The 19,211-nt window shown below is 40.6% G+C and overlaps 1 protein-coding gene and 1 non-coding gene across 3 annotated transcripts in view; one reads left to right on the top strand and one right to left on the bottom strand.

Moving 5' to 3' along the window:
* Positions 1 to 19,211, bottom strand: part of MTUS1 (microtubule associated scaffold protein 1) — a 157,839-nt gene that overhangs the window by 41,560 nt on the left and 97,068 nt on the right. For both annotated transcript variants that reach the window (XM_052661294.1, XM_052661295.1), the window contains one exon: positions 5,969 to 6,183. In XM_052661294.1, the coding sequence (XP_052517254.1) occupies positions 5,969 to 6,183 (215 nt within the window). The remainder of the gene's footprint in view (positions 1 to 5,968; positions 6,184 to 19,211) is intronic.
* Positions 16,801 to 16,927, top strand: LOC128068434 (U6atac minor spliceosomal RNA). Its single transcript, XR_008201495.1, has one exon. It is a non-coding gene; the product is annotated as a U6atac minor spliceosomal RNA (small nuclear RNA).

Here is a 19,211-nt window from a genome sequence, read left to right as displayed (position 1 = left end):
GGAGTAAGCAGATTTTAATTGCATGGCTGCAGTCACCATCTGCAGTGATTTTGGAGCCCAAAAGAAGAAAGTCTGACACTGTTTCCACTGTTTCTCCATCTATTTGCCATGAAGTGATGGGACCAGATGCCATGATCTTCGTTTTCTGAATGTTGAGCTTTAAGCCAACTTTTTCACTCTCCTCTTTCACTTTCATCAAGAGGCTTTTTAGTTCCTCTTCACTTTCTGCCATAAGGGTGGTGTCATCTGCATATCTGAGGTTATTGATATTTCTCCCGGCAATCTTGATTCCAGCTGGTGCTTCTTCCAGTCCAGCGTTTCTCATGATGTACTCTGCATAGAAGTTAAATAAGCAGGTGACAATATACAGCCTTGATGTACTCCTTTTCCTATTTGGAACCAGTCTGTTGTTCCATGTCCAGTTCTAACTGTTGCTTCCTGACCTGCATATAGGTTTCTCAAGAGGCAGGTCAGGTGGTCTGGTATTCCCATCTCTTTCAGAATTTTCCACAGTTTACTGTGATCCACACAGTCAAAGGCTTTGGCATAGTTAATAAAGCAAAAATAGATGTTTTTCTGGAACTTTCTTGCTTTTTCGATGATCCAGCAGATGTTGACAATTTGATCTCTGGTTCCTCTGCCTTTTCTAAAATCAGCTTGAACATCTGGAAGTTCACGGTTCACATATTGCTGAAGCCTGGCTATGGGCATTAGGAACTTAAAAAATTGGAGGTAAGATGAAATTCACAGACAGTACAGGGAGCCATGAAGCTCACTGAGTCTGCCCTGCTGCGGATGAAAGCATCTCTCAGGGTGCCCGACCAGTGAAATGTTTTCTCTGGTACTGGACCTAATCTTTTTGCAGCTGAGCAACTGACAGAATGTTTGGCTTGTGTTTAGGGGCCAAGTCACGTGGGAGGAAAGTATCTTCAAATGCTAGGACCACATGGAGTGCGGCAGGGGCATGCCATGTGGGGCACAGAGGGACTGGGAGCACAGGTGAGGGAGACTCCTGTCGTCCTCACAGGTGCTCCTGTGCCTTTGCTCACGGAGGGGCGCAGAAAGCAGGAAGGCCTCATTATTGAATTTGCATTTTTAACTTTGGCAATTTGTATAACAAATCCATGTAAAGTAAAATCCAGGTAGCAATGGGATGCTACTGCAAGAAAGATCTGAACACATAGGTATTAGGGAGAAGGGTGGTAACCCATTAAAGATATTAAACAAAGGATGAAAAGGGGCAGGAAGTTAGTAGAGGATTTGAACAAGGTGATGGACATGGCTTTCTCTCTCTCTCAAAAAAAAAAAAAAAACCTACTTATTTGTTTGGCTGTGCTGGGTCTTAATTGAGGCACACAGAATCTAGTTCTCTGACCATTTGCATCAAGTGGCCAAAGTATTGGAACTTCAGCTTCAGTATACCAGTCCCCCTGCATCGGTAGCTCAGAGTCTTAGCCACAGGACCACCAGGGAAGTCCCCGTAGGGAATTTTGAGTTCATAGTGACCTAGTCTTTGGTTCAAGTCCTGGTCCTTCTCTTATCAGCTAACTGATGCTAGTCAAATTATTTAACAGTTCTATGGCTCAATTTTCTTACTTATAAACTCCAACTTGTGTTTTTGGAGAGGATCTTAATAATAAGTGAGAATGTCTGGTTCTTAGTAAATACTCAACAAATGTTAAACCCTTCCTGTTTCTCCTTTACCTTCTTGATTATATAGCTGGAGCACACAGGCAGTGAGGGGAGGATTGAAATGGGCAGCTTCTGCCAAATTATAGAGAGAATTTTATATTCCCTGTTACATACTGGAGTCATTCGAAAGAAGTATGTGAGCCATGGAGGTAGTTTTAATTTCCTAGTAGCCACATTTTTTAAGTTTAAAAGTTAAACTAATTTGACAATATATTTTATTTAATGCAGTATATCCAAATTATCAATTCAACATACAGTCAATAGAAAAATTATTAATGAGATATTTAATATGGTCTTCAAAATTCAGGTATATTTTACACTGACTGCATATCTCAATTCAGCCAGGCTACACTTCAAATCAAACAAGACCAAGTCAGTCAATCCTAAAAGAAATCACCCCTGAGTATTCATTGGAAGGACTGATGCTGAAGCTGAAGCTCCCATATTTTGGCCACCTGATGCAAAGAGCTGACTCTTTGGAAAAGACCCTGATGCTGGGAAAAGATTGAGGGCAAAAGGAGAAGGGGCAGCAGAGGATGAGATGGTTAGATAGCATCACTGACTCAATGGACATGAATTTGAGCAAACTCCAGGTTATAGTGGAGGACAGAGGGGCCTGGCGTGGTGCAGTCCATGGGGTTGCAAAGAGTCAGACATGATTTAGCAACTGAACAACAATAACATGATTCAAAAGCTCAGTGGTGTCTTCAAGCTAGTGGCTACCATATCGGGCAGGTCACCATACAGTCAATGGAGAGACACTGAAGGAGTGCTTTGGAAAAATCAATCTACTAGCATTGCTTGAGGTGGATTACAGGGGAAAGAGTGCAAGCCTGCAGACTGGTTAACAAGTTACTGTCATAATCTAGAAGATAGTTTACCCAGGGTTTGAACAAGGTTGGCATCAGTAGAAATGGAAAAGAGAGGATGAAGGAAGGGGAGGAACACAGCGGGATGAGAACTAACTCATCAGACTTGATTGGATATAGTAAAGTCAATAATTGGCTTATCTCTACATAGACAAATTGTTCCCTACATTTAATAATTATGTGCTTTCCAATTTAGTTTACTTGGTTATATAAACCAACTCTCAAATTCCTTTCTTACTTAATAAAAAAAAACAAAAGTACTGAAGATAAATGAGTTTTAACTCAAAATCATGTGGTACTGTTAAGTCAAGATTCTAACAACAGATTTCCATTAGATGAAATAGAATTTAACCTATACATTTTAAACTTCTTGTCTAATAGCATAAAATACTGAGCAGTAAAGTAAAAAGTGAATAGAACCAGAAATCAGAATTCATGCTCTCCCGTCACTGGTTACAATGTATACAAATTTTGAACAGTTTATTCAGTTCTTAGAACTGTTTCTTCTTCCACTAAGAGAAAACTATCATATGTCTTGATTATACCACAGAGGTTTTGTCAGCATGATAACAAATTTGTGAAGTACTATAGTAGCTAAATGCCATGGGTATCACAGAAGGGAAACAATAGGATTTTTCTTCTTGTGTGTGCCTATTACTGACTTGCTAAGTTGCCTTGAGAAAGAATTTAGCTCTGTTCCCAAATCTTATAATAATGACTAAAATATCTCCTCTTTTGAGCTCACAGGAAGGCAACTGATAGAGAGACATACAGAATATAAGCCTAAGCTGTTTTTTTAAAAGAGTATTTATGAAATACCTGAAAGCATTGTTTTAAATTTTTTAAAGGATACTTAGAAATGAAACACACTGATATGTTCTCAGTGTCTAATCATTCTGTATTTACCACATTACATTTTAGTGGGTCCAGATACATTATTCTACTTGAGTAACATTTTATTGTTTAAATCAGTGGCACAATGTTCCTGAAGGACAACTCTAATGGGATACATTTGTGCAAACAAATATTTAGACACACACACTAAAACCCAGAAAAATACTGTATGCGACTGTAATTAAAAACTAGATAACTGTCTACATCTCCATCTCAAAGAAAGATGTGTATGTGTATATATATATGCACACACACACACAGAGTACAAGTAGAGAGATATATATCTATAAATATATTTTGTACATATATATATCTATGTGTATGTGTATATATATATGCACACACACACACACACAGAGTACAAGTAGAGAGATATATATCTATAAATATATTTTGTACATATATATATCTATGTGTATGTGTATATATATATGCACACACACACACACAGAGTACAAGTAGAGAGATATATATCTATAAATATATTTTGTACATATATATATCTATGTGTATGTGTATATATATATGCACACACACACACAGAGTACAAGTAGAGAGATATATATCTATAAATATATTTTGTACATATATATATCTATGTGTATGTGTATATATATATGCACACACACACACACAGAGTACAAGTAGAGAGATATATATCTATAAATATATTTTGTACATATATATATCTATGTGTATGTGTATATATATATGCACACACACACACACACAGAGTACAAGTAGAGAGATATATATCTATAAATATATTTTGTACATATATATATCTATGTGTATGTGTATATATATATATACATGTATATGTGTGTGTGTGTGTATATATCTACATAGACTACACTGTGGGATCTTAGTTCCCTGACAAGGGATCGAACCCATGCCCCCTACATTGGAAGCAGTGTCTTAACCACTGGACCACCATGGAAATCCCTCAAAAAAATACATATATATATATATATTTTTTTTTTTTGAACAAAGCTGTAAAATGTTCACTAAATACTGATCTAAACTGTCTACTAGCCTGGAAGCTTGTCAAAGGCACAGAACAGGTCTCATTCACCTCTGTCTCCCCTACCCCAGACAGGCAATCACATCAGAGTAGCCTAAGAAATGAGTGTCGGTTTGTTGGGTTGAACTGAACTACAGAACAGGCAAACTGAACAGGTTTCCTCCTGAGATGTCATGTATCTTTGTCTTTGAAACAGTGATTTAAAAATACCTAGAGAGCTCAAGTTACATTCTCATCCCAGTATTTCCCCTTAAATAATTAACTTTCTGTTGCTATGCCAGTGGCATATGTTCATAGAAGCTTGGTTTTCTCAATGAATTTTAACTAGTTCCTGAACTGACATCCTTGTATCACGGGAAGAGTCAGTAAGCAAAGAAAATCTGTTTCATGTTTGTTGTACGACACACTATCTTAGGAATGGATGAAAATTCTGAAGAATCCTTGGACCAACACTGAGAGTTATCTCAAAAATTTGACCCATAATCATTCTCATTTTTCAAACTGTTAACCTCACTGTGTGATATGGCAAGCTACACATAGTCTGCTAAAACGTGAAGTGAAAAAAAAAGTTAATGCTGTGAAATAAAAGTCCTATTGTATGGCAAGACAAGAAAAGTTTAAGCATAAAATGTTCTCGGTCCTTTGGCCTTCTCTCTTCCTCCACTGTGTATTGCGTATCTGCGTTATGCTTCGGCCAGACCTCCCCCATCAGCAGAAATACCTGCTCAGCCGTTATAAAGAGCACCGTTCTAGCGTCAGCAAGACAACTCCTCAAAGATAACATTCCCTGAGAGCCTGTGAGGGATCACATGACCTACCACTTTGTTCTTGCAGACCTGGATTGTGTAAACTGTCTCAACTGTCCAAGGTGTGGAACAGTTCTCTGACCTTTCCGAGAAGCTCTTCCCAGGTTAAAATCCTCAGTTTGGCTCAAGAACAATTTTCTGTTTCTTTCTTAGATCGGCTGATGAATATTTTTATCGGCAGTGCTAATATAGTCTAGAGGTGTATAGTAGTTGAATAGGCAATTATATTTTCACTGTTGTGGGGCTAAGAAACTCCAGAGGAGAAAGAGAAGAGCTCAGAAATGTTTCAAGCCCAGATTTCCAGAAATCTAGACTCTACAGTGACTCTAGGTATCAGGTGAGTTGGCAAAAGCATAATTGGCTGCATACTAAGTTGCTTCAGTTGTGTCCAACTCTTTGCGACCCCGTGGACTATAGCTCCTCTGTCCATGGGATTCTCCAGGCAAGAATACTGGAGTGGGTTGCCATGCCCTTCTCCAGAGCATCTTCCTGACCCTGGAATTGAACCCTAGTCTCTTTATGTCTCCTGCAAATAGGCAGGTTCTTCACCAGCGCCACCTGGGAAGCCCCAATCTTACTGAGCATTCACAAGATAGGAGCATGCGCATTGCACATCCTGTCCACCCTCCCCGCCCCCGCCCCCACCTTAGTGAGAAGGCTGTTTAGAGGGTCTGTGTCCTTACCTGAGACAGCAGGTGCTGAGCCACAACTGTTAATGCCTCAAACTTGGTGTTGCCCAGGGAAAGAAGCTGCTTGAGCTGCAGGATAACTCCACTTTGCTTCGTACATTTGCTTTTATACTGAGCCAACTCAAGTGCTTTTTCAGAGGACAGCACATCTGGGGATGTCTGGGTCTGGATGCACAGACTTCGGGGACTCTTCTGTCTGCCCTTCTCAACTGCAAAAGGAACGGATATAGGTAGGAAAACATGTGACCTTCATTTTCCTAAGCAACACCATCTGGGTTCCCTAAACACTAGAGCAGCCACACAAGAGCGCTTCAGTTACGTTTATAAAGAGAAGCATATGGATGAGAACCGGGATTAATCGGATATCTGCATGTCTGGAACTAGAACCACAGACGGCGGCTTTAGTTCTGACTTAAAAGGATGTATACGTGGCAGAGAACGAGGGATATATAAGGCAGATGGATTGACCAATCCAGAAACATGAAAACTGTGTCAAAAATAATATTGACATCATGGTTTATAATTTTCCAGGTAAAGTGGTACAGAAATCTGCTGTGACAAGTACCCTGACTGGAAGCTCTGATTCAGGCTGGCTGAAAACACACACACACACACACACACACACACACACACACGACTGAACTGTTAATGCCTTTCCCTCTTCCTATACGTTTCCTATCAACTTCCTCTCCTTTCCCTGCTGGTGGCCTGGTGCGTTCCCAAGATTTATACTGTACATGTTATACTGTACATGAGTCATTTCCTAATCCCTGATAAATCACCACATATACAGTGAAAACCTACTCACATATAACCCCTGATCTTTAAATTCACTGCCAAGAGTACTATACTTTAAAAAAAGAATTTTTTTTTTTACTTTATTTTGAACTGTAGTTGATTTACGATGTGTGTTAGTTCCAGGTGTACAGCAAAATGATTCATTGAGAGCTTTATACGCTTCATAAAATACCTTTATTTACTTTTATTTTGGGCTATGTTGGGTCTTTGTTGCGCTGGCAGGCTTCTCACTGCGCTGGCTTCTTCTGTGGCCGAGCACTGGCACCAGAGCACAGACTCAGTAGCTGTGGCACAGTGGCTTAGTTGCTGCGTGGCATGTGGGATCTTCCTGGACCAGGGATTGAACCTGTGTCTTCTTCACTGGCCAGGCGGATTCTTTACCACTCAGCCACCAGGGAAGCCCTGAGTACAATACTCTTGACTATACTATTCTGTTTTCTATCAAATACAAGCTCTGTTGTTTCTTTTTCCCCTTCAAGCAGTAATGTGGTTTAAAAAAAATTTTTTTTTGAGACGCACATGCTAATACTCCAGATCCATCTAAGATGCTAAGTGACTGCTCACTTTCTGTCACAGGGCCCTGGGAATCTCTATTTTATACAGAAAAACTGTTCCATCTTGGAACCATTCCAAATGTCTCGGCCACTTTAAACATTACACAGAATTGGAAAAAAGAGGAAAGCAAGCTGCTTAACTTCTTAAAATGAGTAGTCTAAATAATCAGATGTAAATCTTAAAAAATAACCTCATAAGAAAGTAAAAAAAATAAATATTTCTTTATTCTCACAGGCATTCCCTACAGTGTCTGCATTCTGTGGTGACAAACCTAAGACCATTTTATAGATGGTAACTACTTTCTCTAATTTTTTAGAAGGAAGGAAACAGTGATTTCTAGAAGGAAAATAAAGAAACCTCAGTATTCAAGTCCCAAAAACCAGTGGGAAAACACATTCAATATTCTTTAGGATGAACAAACAAACAGGAAAAGGGCTCTCATTTTCTATGGTAGCTTTCCATGGTTAAACAACTCATATTTGTATTAATACTTGATAACTCTCACTTCTAAAATGACTAAAATATTGTGTTTTAAAAATACTTAGACTTCCCAGGTGGTCTAGTAGCTAAGACTCCAGGTTCCCAATACGGGGGACCCAGGTTCCATCCCTGGGCAGAACCTTCAATTTACAAATCTAAGATCCCACAGGCTGCAACTAAGACCCAGTGCAGCCAGACAGTTGTTGTTGACAATCATTATTTCTGTATTTATTTACTTATTTTGAAAGATAAAACATTTCAAATATAAGAAAAGTACATATAAAATAAGCAATTTAATCTATAATTGAGATGAAATATATGTTCAAATTTTGCTGTAGTTGTTTCAGATTTTTTTTCCCCACTCTTTTGTTTTTTCCTCTGTGGGAGAAGGTAAGGATAGGATGATTCGAGAGAATAGCATTGAAACATGTATATTATCATATGTGAAACAGATCGCCAGTCCAGGTTTGATGCATGAGACAGGGTGCTCAGGGCTGATGCACTGGGAGGACCCTGAGGGATGGGATGGGGAGGGAGGTGGGAGGGGGGTTCAGGATGGGGAACACATGTACACCTGTGGCGGATTCATGTCAACGTATGGCAAAAACCACTACAATATTGTAAAGTAATTAGCCTCCAATTAAAATAAATAAATAAATAATTAAAAAAACAGTTAATAAATCTTCTCAGTGGCCCTCTATAGCAAAGCAAAGTTCAAGGATGTGAAGGGCCTAACCTGGGCGTAGGCAGCATCTATAGGGCAGACTCCAAGATAAGAACCTAGGCTTCTGTTCCCACCCATTCTGGAAAGTGGAGATGGACTGTGGATGTAATATTGTTGCATAACTAAATATAAACATTTATGCAGGAATCTTAACAAAATGTTACTTAATTCATCCAAGCCCATTATCTGCTAACTTCATTTCAATAAACCTATATACTGGTAAATACCTACCTTTTATATCCTGTTTTATACACTTTTATACAAACAAACAGAAGAGCAAAAAACTTCTTTTAATCCTTGACCATCCAGAACTTCCACTGCAACCTATGTAGACACAGGTTCACTTTCCTGACTGATATCACAGCACACGTCTTCCCAGCACTTACTGAAATATGTATTCATTTATCATTTACTGCTCTGATGTTACCATTTCTTAAATCTTTAACATTTCATTCTGTTTCTAGGATTTCTATGCTAATCAATTTTATTATGTAATACAATATCAGTTCTTAAACCATTAAGTTATAATTATTTATAAAATCAACAAATGAAGCTTTTATATTAACATTTTTGCAGAAAACATTAAGTTGCTTGCCTACTTAGTTTCTAGGGGGAATTTTAGTATTAACAAGTCCTGTGCTAATAAGTTATTTCTATGGAAAAATATGAAATATAAATTAATTTATTAAGCACTGTTTTTTTTATACTCAGGATGAAAATATAGGTACTCTTTGTAGCACCAAAATTTTTGTTCTTCAAACTATCTCTTATGCCAAAGTTGGGCAGCAGCTAAATATTAATGTTATGTTTGGCTCCTTGAGAAACTAAACATTTTTAACTGGATTATCAAGACTTTCAATTTACAACTCTACAGAATTTACAGAAATTATTTTCTTAGTATCATTGTTTGGCTAAATTCCTTGTTATATGGATATACTTTCTTTTATATTTATCTGTTTTTCTCATTGAATGGTTAATTCCATTTCTAACACTATTTCAAACACAGGGAGATTGACTTATCTTTTCTTGTTTCAAAGAGATTAACTTTAGTGTTTCTCAATGGACATAGATTTTGAAATAATATATTTACATTGTGTTAAGCATCTGTCAATATTTTGAAAAAGTGTTTAAAAAATAGTTGAATTAAGCTTCTGAAGCCATTACAATATTTTTTGTATTTTACCTTACTAAATTTTGTTAAAGGCTTCAAATTCCCAAGACAATTTTTTTTTTTACCATCTGAAATCTAATTTGACATTTTTTTCCCATATAACTGACATATAATATTACATTAGTTTCAGGTGTACAACATGGTTCACCATATATATCTCAATATATTTTTATATATTGCAAAACGATCACCACAATAAATCTAGTTAACATCTGTCACCATACATAAAATTTCTTTTCCTGTGATGAGAACTTGTAAGATATACTCTCTTGGCAACTTGTAAAAAAGCAATACAGTGTATTCAATTTTACTCTCCATTCTGTATATCTCCATGACATACTTATTTTATAACTCCAAGTTTCTACGTTTTGACCCCCTTTCCCCAGGCCTGACCAACACTTATTAATATTTTTTCCCACCCCCAGATCTGGCCATGCAACAGTGTAAGCCACTCCTGAGTTTGCTGCTGAATTCAGATGGCTTAGATCTACAAGTGAGTTGGTATCTATACATTTCCTTTATTATATTTCAGTTGCTTTAACTTTTGGTAACAAAATGGCATTTGTTATGAAAAAGAATATACATATATATGTATATATAACTCAGTTACTTTGCTGTACAGCAGAAATGAACACACACAATAATGGCATTTGTGCTTATGAAAATCCTATTTGTCGCATTTTGGAACTGTTGTGTCAAGGCATATCTGTTTTTTGAAATTTTAGAAAATTCTCTAGGACTTGATACTGTATTTGGAACACTGCTAAAATCACTGTAAATGAACTTATGTAGTTTTTACTGAGGTACACCCTGGAAAAATCCTGATGCTGGGAAAGATTGAGGGAAGGAGGAGACAGGGGTGACATAGGATGAGGTGGTTGGATGGCATCACTGACTCAATGGACATGAGTTTGCGCAAACTCCAAGAGACAGGCAGGGAAGCCTGGAAGCCTTAGCGACTGAACAACACCCCTGGAAAACATCAACTGTCCAAGTGTGATTGCATTCCAATCATGCAAGTCTCTGGTTCTCAGCTGCTTTCTCATCTGTGCTTTGCCTGGTTCCTGTTTACCTCCAGCTGCAGTTCAGGGTCAGGGTGCTAACTCCATCTAACTAGAGAATTGGGGCGGGGCGGGGGCAGGGGGCAGGTAAGCCACTGCCTCTGGAAAACTCAGGTTCTCCAGGTACCAGCTTCTTTTTCTCTCAGGCTTTCTTAGTGGCCATAGAACTGGAATTTCAAAGTAGGAAACCTCGCATACCAACAACGGTTCTTAAAGGTCCAGCCATGAAAATCCCAAACACCACACCTAGAATTCAAACCCCACTCTGCCTCAGGAAGTGACAGAAATCACTGAAAATTATCATGGACATCATGATGCAGTTTTCAGTGCTACCAGGGAGAATCTCAGTCAGACATTTAAAATGACTCTGATGATGTCTGCCTGCATAGTGTCATACCCCAGATGGAGGTTTAAGAATATAAAACCTGCTGATAAGGCTTCTCTAACACATCCTAGCACAAACTGATGGAGTCACAGCTAGTAGGGAAGAATATGTTCTCTTATGAATCCTACATGGGGTTAAAATGACACCTAATAAGCGGTCTTAATGCAAACTTGCTTGCAGAGAAAAGATTAAAAAAAAAAAAACAAAAAACAGCCCCAATGTCCGTAAGGAGTGAAGTGAAGTGAAAGTCACTCAGCTGTGTCTGACTCTTTGTGACCCCATGCACTATATAGTCCATGGATTTCACCAGGCCAGAATACTGGAGTGGGTGGCCGCTCCCTTCTCCAGGGGATCTTCCCTACCCAGGGATTGAACTTTGGCCTCCCACATTGCAGACAGATTCTTTACCAGCTGAGCCACCAAGGAAGCTCAAATAAAGCAGAACCTGCTGTGCTTAGTTGCTCAGCCATGTCCCACTCTTTGCAACCCCATGGACTGTAGACCATCAGGAGCCTCTGTCCTTGGGACTCTCCAGGCAAGAATTCTGGAGTTGGTAGCCATGTCCTCCTCCGGGGGATCTTCCCAATGCAGGGATCGAACCCAGGTCTCCTACATTGCAGGGGGACTCTTTACCATCTCAGCCACTAGGGAAGCCCGTCCATAAGTAGAGGTGTGCTTAAATAAATGTTTGGTACAGTTATACAATGGAACACCACAGCTGTAACACACAAATAGAAAGCTCTCTGTGTTAAATGAAAAAAACATGCTCAAGAGCAATGTAGATGATGTGTCTCATTGTATCAAGAGGTATGTACTTTTTTGCTTATAAATTCACAACAAAGCTTTCATATAATATATATAAAAGTACTAACGATGTTTACCTTTTCAGAGAAGACAACAGGAACCAGATCGATATAAAGGTGGCAACCCACTCCAGTACTCTTGCCTGGCAAATCCCATGGATGGAAGAGCCTGGTAGGCTGCAGTCCATGGGGTCGCTAGGAGTCGGACAAGACTGAGTGACTTCACTTTCACTTTCCTGCATTGGAGAAGGAAGTGGCAACCCACTCTAGTATTCTTGCCTGGAGAATCCCAAGGACAGGAGCCTGGTGGGCTGCCATCTCTGGGGTCGCACAGAGTCGGACACGACTGAAGCGACTTAACAGCAACAGCAGTGCATTTTTAAATGCTTTTAAATCACAAGGTAAATACATTGCGAGCTTCCCTAATGGTGCAGTGGTAAAGAATCTGCCAAAGAATGTTCAAACTACCACATGATTGCACTCATCTCACACACCAGCAAAGTAATGCTCAAAATTCTCTAAGCCAGACTTCAATAGTATATGAACTGTGAACTTCCAGATGTTCAAACTGGACTTAAAAAAGGAAGAGGAACCAGAGATCAAACTGCCAACATCTGCTGGATCATCGAAAAAGCAAGAGAGTTCCAGAAAAACATCTACTTCTGCTTTATTGATTATGCCAAAGCCTTTGACTGTGTCAATCACAACAAACTGTGGAAAATTCTGAAAGAGATGGGAATACCAGACCACCTTACCTGCCTCCTGAGAAATCTGTATGCAGGTCAAGAAGCAACAGTTAGAAGCGGACATGGAACAACAGACTGCTTCCAAATTGGGAAAGGGGTACATCAAGGCTGTATATTGTCACCCTGCTTATTTAACTTATATGCAGAGTATATCATGTGAAATTCTGGGTTGGATGAAGCACAAGCTGGAATCAAGATTGCTGGGAGAAATATCAGTAACCTCAGATACACAGATGACACCACTCTTATGGCAGAAAGTGAAGAGGAACTAAAGAGCCTCTTGATGAAAGTGAAAAAAGAGAGCGAAAAAATTGGGTTGAAACTCAACATTCCAAAAACTAAGATCATGGCATCCGGTCCCATCACTTCATAGCAAATAGATGCGGAAACAATGGAAGCAGTGAAAGACTTTATTTTTCTGGGCTCCAAAATCACTGCAGATGGTGACTGCAGCCATGAAATCAAAAGACCCTTTCTCCTTGAAAGGAAAGCTATGACCAACCTAGACTGTATATTAAGCAGAGACATTACTTTACCAACAAAGGTCTGTCTAGTCAAAGCTATGGTTTTTCCAGTAGTAGATGTATGGATATGAGAGTTGGACTATAAAGAAAGCTGAGCACCAAAGAATTGATGCTTTTGAACTGTGGTGCTGCAGAAGACTCTTTAGAATCCCTTGGACTGCAAGGAGATCAAACCAGTCAATCCTAAGGGAAAACAGTCCTGAATATTCATTGGAAGGACTGATGCTGAAGCTCCACTAGTTTGGCCACCTGACGCGAAGAACTGACTCATTGGAAAAGACCCTGATGCTGGGAAAGATTGACGGCAGGAGGAGAAAGGGACGACAGAGGATGGGATGGTTGGATGTCATCACCGACTTGATGGACATGAGTTTGAGCAAGCTCTGGGAGTTGGTGATGGACAGGGAAGTCTGGCGTGCTGCAGTCCATGGGGTCGCAAAGAGTCTGACACGACTGAACTGGACCAATCTGCCCACAATGTGGGAGACTCAGGTTCCATCCCTAGGTTGGGAAGATCCCGTGGAGGAGAAAATAGCAACCCACTCCAATATTCTTATCTGGAAAATCCCATGGACAGAGGAGGTCGGGCTACAGTCCATGGGGTCACAAAAAGAGTCAGAGATGACTTAGTGACTAAAACAACTACAACAAATATATTACCTACTCAAAATTTAAATGTAGGATTTTTTAAAGGTGGTTAAAATGAATTCTGAGTTTCAATCTTTAACACTTAACCATCAAGCAAACATAGTCAGTCCATGTTTTTTCCATGGGGAATCTGGGCAGAAATCTAAGCAATGCAGCTTCTATTGAATGTGAATTCTTGGAATAGATTTACATATCTTCGAGTTTTAGCCTAAGAGCAAATAAGCATACAGACTGCCCTCTACCTGGAGCTGGAAAAGCATGCTGTGACCTCAATCTTCCGCCCCATATACTGTGCTCCCTGAGGACACAGCTGTACCACATGACAGCTGATGACCCAGTTTGAGCATCCTTCCCTCCCTCCTCACCCCTGGACCAACGGAAGATCAGAAACGATGCAAAAATCTCCAATGATGCTCAAAGCCCCAGTGCTCATAAACAGAGTACTTTGTAATGCCAAAAATCAACAGTTTCCCTTAAATCCTACCGGATTTATTATTATAGCAAGTTAGCTTAATATGAACCAAACTTTGCCCTTGTGTTCCCTTTATTAGCATGTTACCATTTTGATAATACAACTATTTAAAACTTAAAAAATCTCGTTTATTAGCTCCATTAACAGGCTATCTAATTGCAAAGAATCAACTTACTCAGAAATCTTAAAAGTAAATGTTAACTTTCACATAGATTCAGATGCATGTTGACAAGATAATCACCACTGTGTGTCTGATCAGACCTTCCTGGACTTCATTCCAATGAAACTGAAACCTCCCTCAGGAAAACCAAAGTCCTGAGTCCAGGACATATGCTCACTTGAAAAATAGCTGGATAACACTGTTTACTCCCTTTGATCTTTCTGCTCAGAAATCTCAATGTAATAACATTTCAAACCAGCCTGAAGAACTTATTTATCATCCTCTTAAAGAAAACAGTTGAAGGAAGAAGAACAGGCCCATGTTTCAGGCTCCATCTCTCAGGCATATGGACCCCCACCCTCAAAGCAAAACACTTACTTCTGAGAGAAAGACTTAACCATTCAGACAGGGACTAACCTAGCTGCTGAGGATACAACCATCCTAAGGCAAGAACAAGCCACGGACCGAATCTGCTGGCTTTCTGAATATTAAAATCAAGCAAGAGACAAGGCCTACAAGGAGAGACTATACGTAGCCTTCAGTAACTAACATTTGTTTCATATACCTATTGATTTCTTACTCATTTACTCACCAAATATTTATCAAAATCTACTGTATGGCTTTGCTGTGGACAGGTGGACCTGCCTGGTGTCTTGGGGGTGGTGGAAGCAGGTATAAGAGGGCGGTGCCCTACAAAGATACACGGAGACACCCTGTGTCTGATAGTCAGCTCTTGCAGTTTAACTCACACACACAGCTATCTGCGAAGGTGATAGTCGCTGGCGGGGATGTGCCTTCCACTACATTACTGCCTTGACAACTAAGGCTTGTGGGTTAATAAAACATAAGCAGTGAGCTAACAGGCTTGGCGAGCAGCTTGAACAGACAACTGGTTCCCATCTTTCTACCTTAATCTTAATCTCCTCATCTAAAGCACTTCCTGGGACACCTGTCCCTCCACAGGCTCTTTCTGTCAGTGTTTCTCAGCAGTTGAGGATGGCAGTTTATGCTGAGGGGGAAGTTCCAATGACAACGAGGTCTTAAATGTGGACTACCTGGAAATGTGTGCTCTGATAAGAGGGAGCATCCAGTTCTGAAATGATGACCCGCATGACCCCTGTGCATTCAGCAAACATCTGCTGGATGTGCCTGTAGCAAGCTGGTCCTTGTCCTTAAGGGACTTTTACGCTGCAGAGACAGAAACAGGCCACTGCTGACGGCCATATGATAATTAGGAAAGAGAATTATGTACACAGTGCAGTGAGAGGACGGGGCGGGGGAACACCTGGATCTGCGACCAGCAAGAAAGGGTGCTGGAGACAGTGTGGATGGACATTTGCACATCAGGCAGACAGATGTGAGAGCAGAAAACACCAAGGCAGAGAAGTATGGGAGCCCTGGAGGTCCTGACATTCGGTGCTGACAACAAAGCACTCCTGAAGTTAAAGTAAGAGGATGTGGCTGGAAGCAGAAACAGGGGCCAGACAGGAGTGCCATACAAGGCTTATTCTGGTAGGAGACCCAGAGCAGTGCTGAGCAAGTCTGGAGACGCAGGGGAAGGGGAGGATCTGAGGGGATGAGCGAAGGGAGGCCCGGGGTCAGGGAGGGACTCGTGGCCAGGGCAGTGAGAACCGGCAGGAAATGACGAATGTGTTTATGAGGCAGAGCAGGACAACTTAGCGACCAGCTGGATCAAGAGGAGTGCCGGGTAAGTCATAGTTTCCAGCTCGGAAGTAACACACAGAGGAGCAGATCAGAGAATCAGAGAGAGGGCCGAGGGAGCCGGTGGGCAGGCATCCTACACTCTAATACCCTGCTCCTCATTCTCCAGAAAGATGCTGTTCTAGCCTCACCAGTCCCATAAGGCTTTCCAAATGGACTTGTCAGCTGGGGTCTTTTCCCCAGGAGCAAATCAGTTCTTTACTTCCCCTTGTCCCAAATGCTGCCCCTAATACAAGCCAGGGCTTCCCTGGTAGCTCAGATGGTAAAGAATCTGCCTGCAATGCGGGAGACCTGGGTTCGATCCCTGGGTTGGGAAGATCCTCTGGAAGAGGCCACAGCAACCCCACTCCAATATTCTGGCCTGGAGAATCCCCATGGGCAGAGGAGCCTGGTGGGCCACGGTCCATGGGGTCACAAGGAGTCGGACACGACTAAACACGGCACACTCAGTGCAAGCCTGTTAACACACACTCTCCCAGCTTGATGAACTGCAGACCCACAGAAAGCTAGACGCTCTTACCAAGCTTTCATAAGAAATCATTACTCAGTCCAAGCTTTCATAAGAAATCACTACTCAGTGTTGTATGAAAGGAGGAAGTTAGCATCTGCCTTGACAAGGGGGGAAGAAGCCCTCAAGCCTAACAACATGCATATTATAGTTAAGGTGCTGACACTTGCTTCCTGGCATCTAACCATTATTTAATTAAACAAAGTAAGAAACAAATTAGTGTCATTAGCTTAAATTTATATAAACCTTTTCAATATTCCTTTCACTATGCGTTTGCTCTAGAAGAGTTCTTAGTAATCATAATTTAGAAGCCACATATAGCATTTTTCTACTTCTAGGTAGGTATGGCATTTGCTTACAGTGGAACATTTCAAGCTCAACAAAGCACAGTGTTTAGACTTTTAAAATTACCCAAGCTAATTCTTTTGGAGGCAGATGGGGAGGAGCGCCTTAAGACACCTATTAAAATTTTATAGTACTAGACTGTTGGACCTGCTGCAGTGCTATGTATCATATGTAAAATGGTTTTACTTTTTAATTTCAAAAGTAGATTACAGGATAGAAGGCATATTCCTATTAAATACTCTTATTTCAGGATAATTATTGCTTAGACAACTTTGCCTGAAAAACCAACCAAACTTGATATTAAACATTTTCCATGTGGCTGGCAGGGAAAGAAAAACACATTTCTCATGTTCTTAAAATGCACTACTAACTGTAAATAAAAGTTAGCAGAAATCCATTGCATTTGAAAAAAAATTTTTTTTTCAGAAATACTTTTAAGAAAGTATCAGTTCCATCAATTTGTTGACTAATTTTCCATCAATTTGTTTCTAAATAATAGAAGTGCACCTTAATATGTTAAGTTTCTGGATTTGTTTCATGACTAGAAGAGCATACTGCAAATACCAGCAAGTAGTAAAATTTCAGGCCTATTACATTAAAAATTCCAAAGATGCCAAATGAAAATATTTTTAATCATCTAACAAGCAAAATTTTCTTCTGAAACATGAACTTTATAGTAAGGGAAGAAAGTCTGAATTTTTATCTCAACTTAAGAAATAAGCGTCTCTTGTTATACTTGTTTACAATGTATATGCACAAACTGGATAGGTCTTTCCTTGGTAGCTCAGTTGGTAAAGAAACCACCTACAATGCAGGAGACCCCGGTTTGATTCCTGGGTCAGGCAGATCCGCTGGAGAAGGGAAAGGCCACCCACTCCAGTATTCTTGGGCTTCCCTGGTGCCTCAGCTGGTAAAAAATCTACCTGCAATGTGGGAGACCTGGGTTCGATCCCTGGGTTGGGAAGATCCCCTGGAGAAGGGAAAGGCTACCCACTCCAGTATCCTGGCCTGGAGAATTCCATGGGCTTGTAGAGCAGTCGGACACTACTGAGCAACCTTCACTTTCACTCTCCTCAGAGCACAAGGAGGAAGATAAAGATGTGACTGAGGTGTCACTTCACAGGATAGCAGCTCTGGGACTGGCTCTTTCTCTTTGTTACTGAGGCAAATGACCCAAAATATTAAATGCGAGCCGTCACAGGCATCACAGAGCCGAGCTGTGCTGTTGATTTCAGTGACGACGGCAAATGCCAAGACGTCCCTTTAACTTTACCACATGGACGAACACGGCACCAAGAATAACACTCTGTCACCACAAAGAACCATTTCCAAAACAAGAACAAACAAAACTCTACGTGGCCCTTCTTGCTGTATCCACTGCAAGCACATGTACCTTGTTAGATTTTTTAAAACTGTCTTTTCTGGACTTTTCCACCTTGAGCTAGCCAGCTTAGGTGATGTCACCCTTGTGCCAGCGAGGCCAGGCCCCGTGGGTCAGTGCTCCACAGCCACAGGCGGTGTCCCTAACATCTCGGCCATGTGCAATCACGTGTTCTTCATCAAGCAGGGCCCCCAGCAGAGCAGCAGGGATGAAACAAGGGACATGCAGACAAAAGATCTGAGTGGGGAAAATAAATCCCCAAAGTGGGTCAAAAATCTCCTTATTGTGAATTAAAGATGATAGACTACCTTTAATAGACAGTAGAAACAAAAGTTAGAATAGCCAATTAAAACATTCAACGTTAGGAATTTCTCTAACACAAATGGGCTTCCCTGGTAGCTCAGATAGTAAACAACCCGCCTGCCATGGGGGAGATCTGGGTTTGATCCCTGGGTGGGGAAGATCCTCTGGAGGAGGGCATGGCAACCCACTCCAGTGTTCTTGCCTGGAGAATCCCTAAGGATAGAGGAGCCTGACGGGCTACATACAGTCCATGGGGTTGCAAAGAGTCCGACATGACTGAGCGACTAAGCACAGCACAGATACTATAAATAATAAGTAAAAAGAGAATGTTGTTCTCAAAATAGAAACAAGTTATGGAAAAATAATTTGGGCATGAGATGTCTAAAATTCAAGTAACAAGGGACAATAGGAAAAAGCCCAGTCTCTCACACAATAAGAAGCTTTACTGGTA

The sequence above is a fragment of the Budorcas taxicolor genome, chromosome 24 (assembly GCF_023091745.1).
Source record: "Budorcas taxicolor isolate Tak-1 chromosome 24, Takin1.1, whole genome shotgun sequence".
Lineage (NCBI taxonomy): Eukaryota > Metazoa > Chordata > Mammalia > Artiodactyla > Bovidae > Budorcas > Budorcas taxicolor.
The sequence above is the reverse complement of the archived record's forward strand: the minus strand, read 5'-3'. Positions and strand labels throughout refer to the sequence as shown.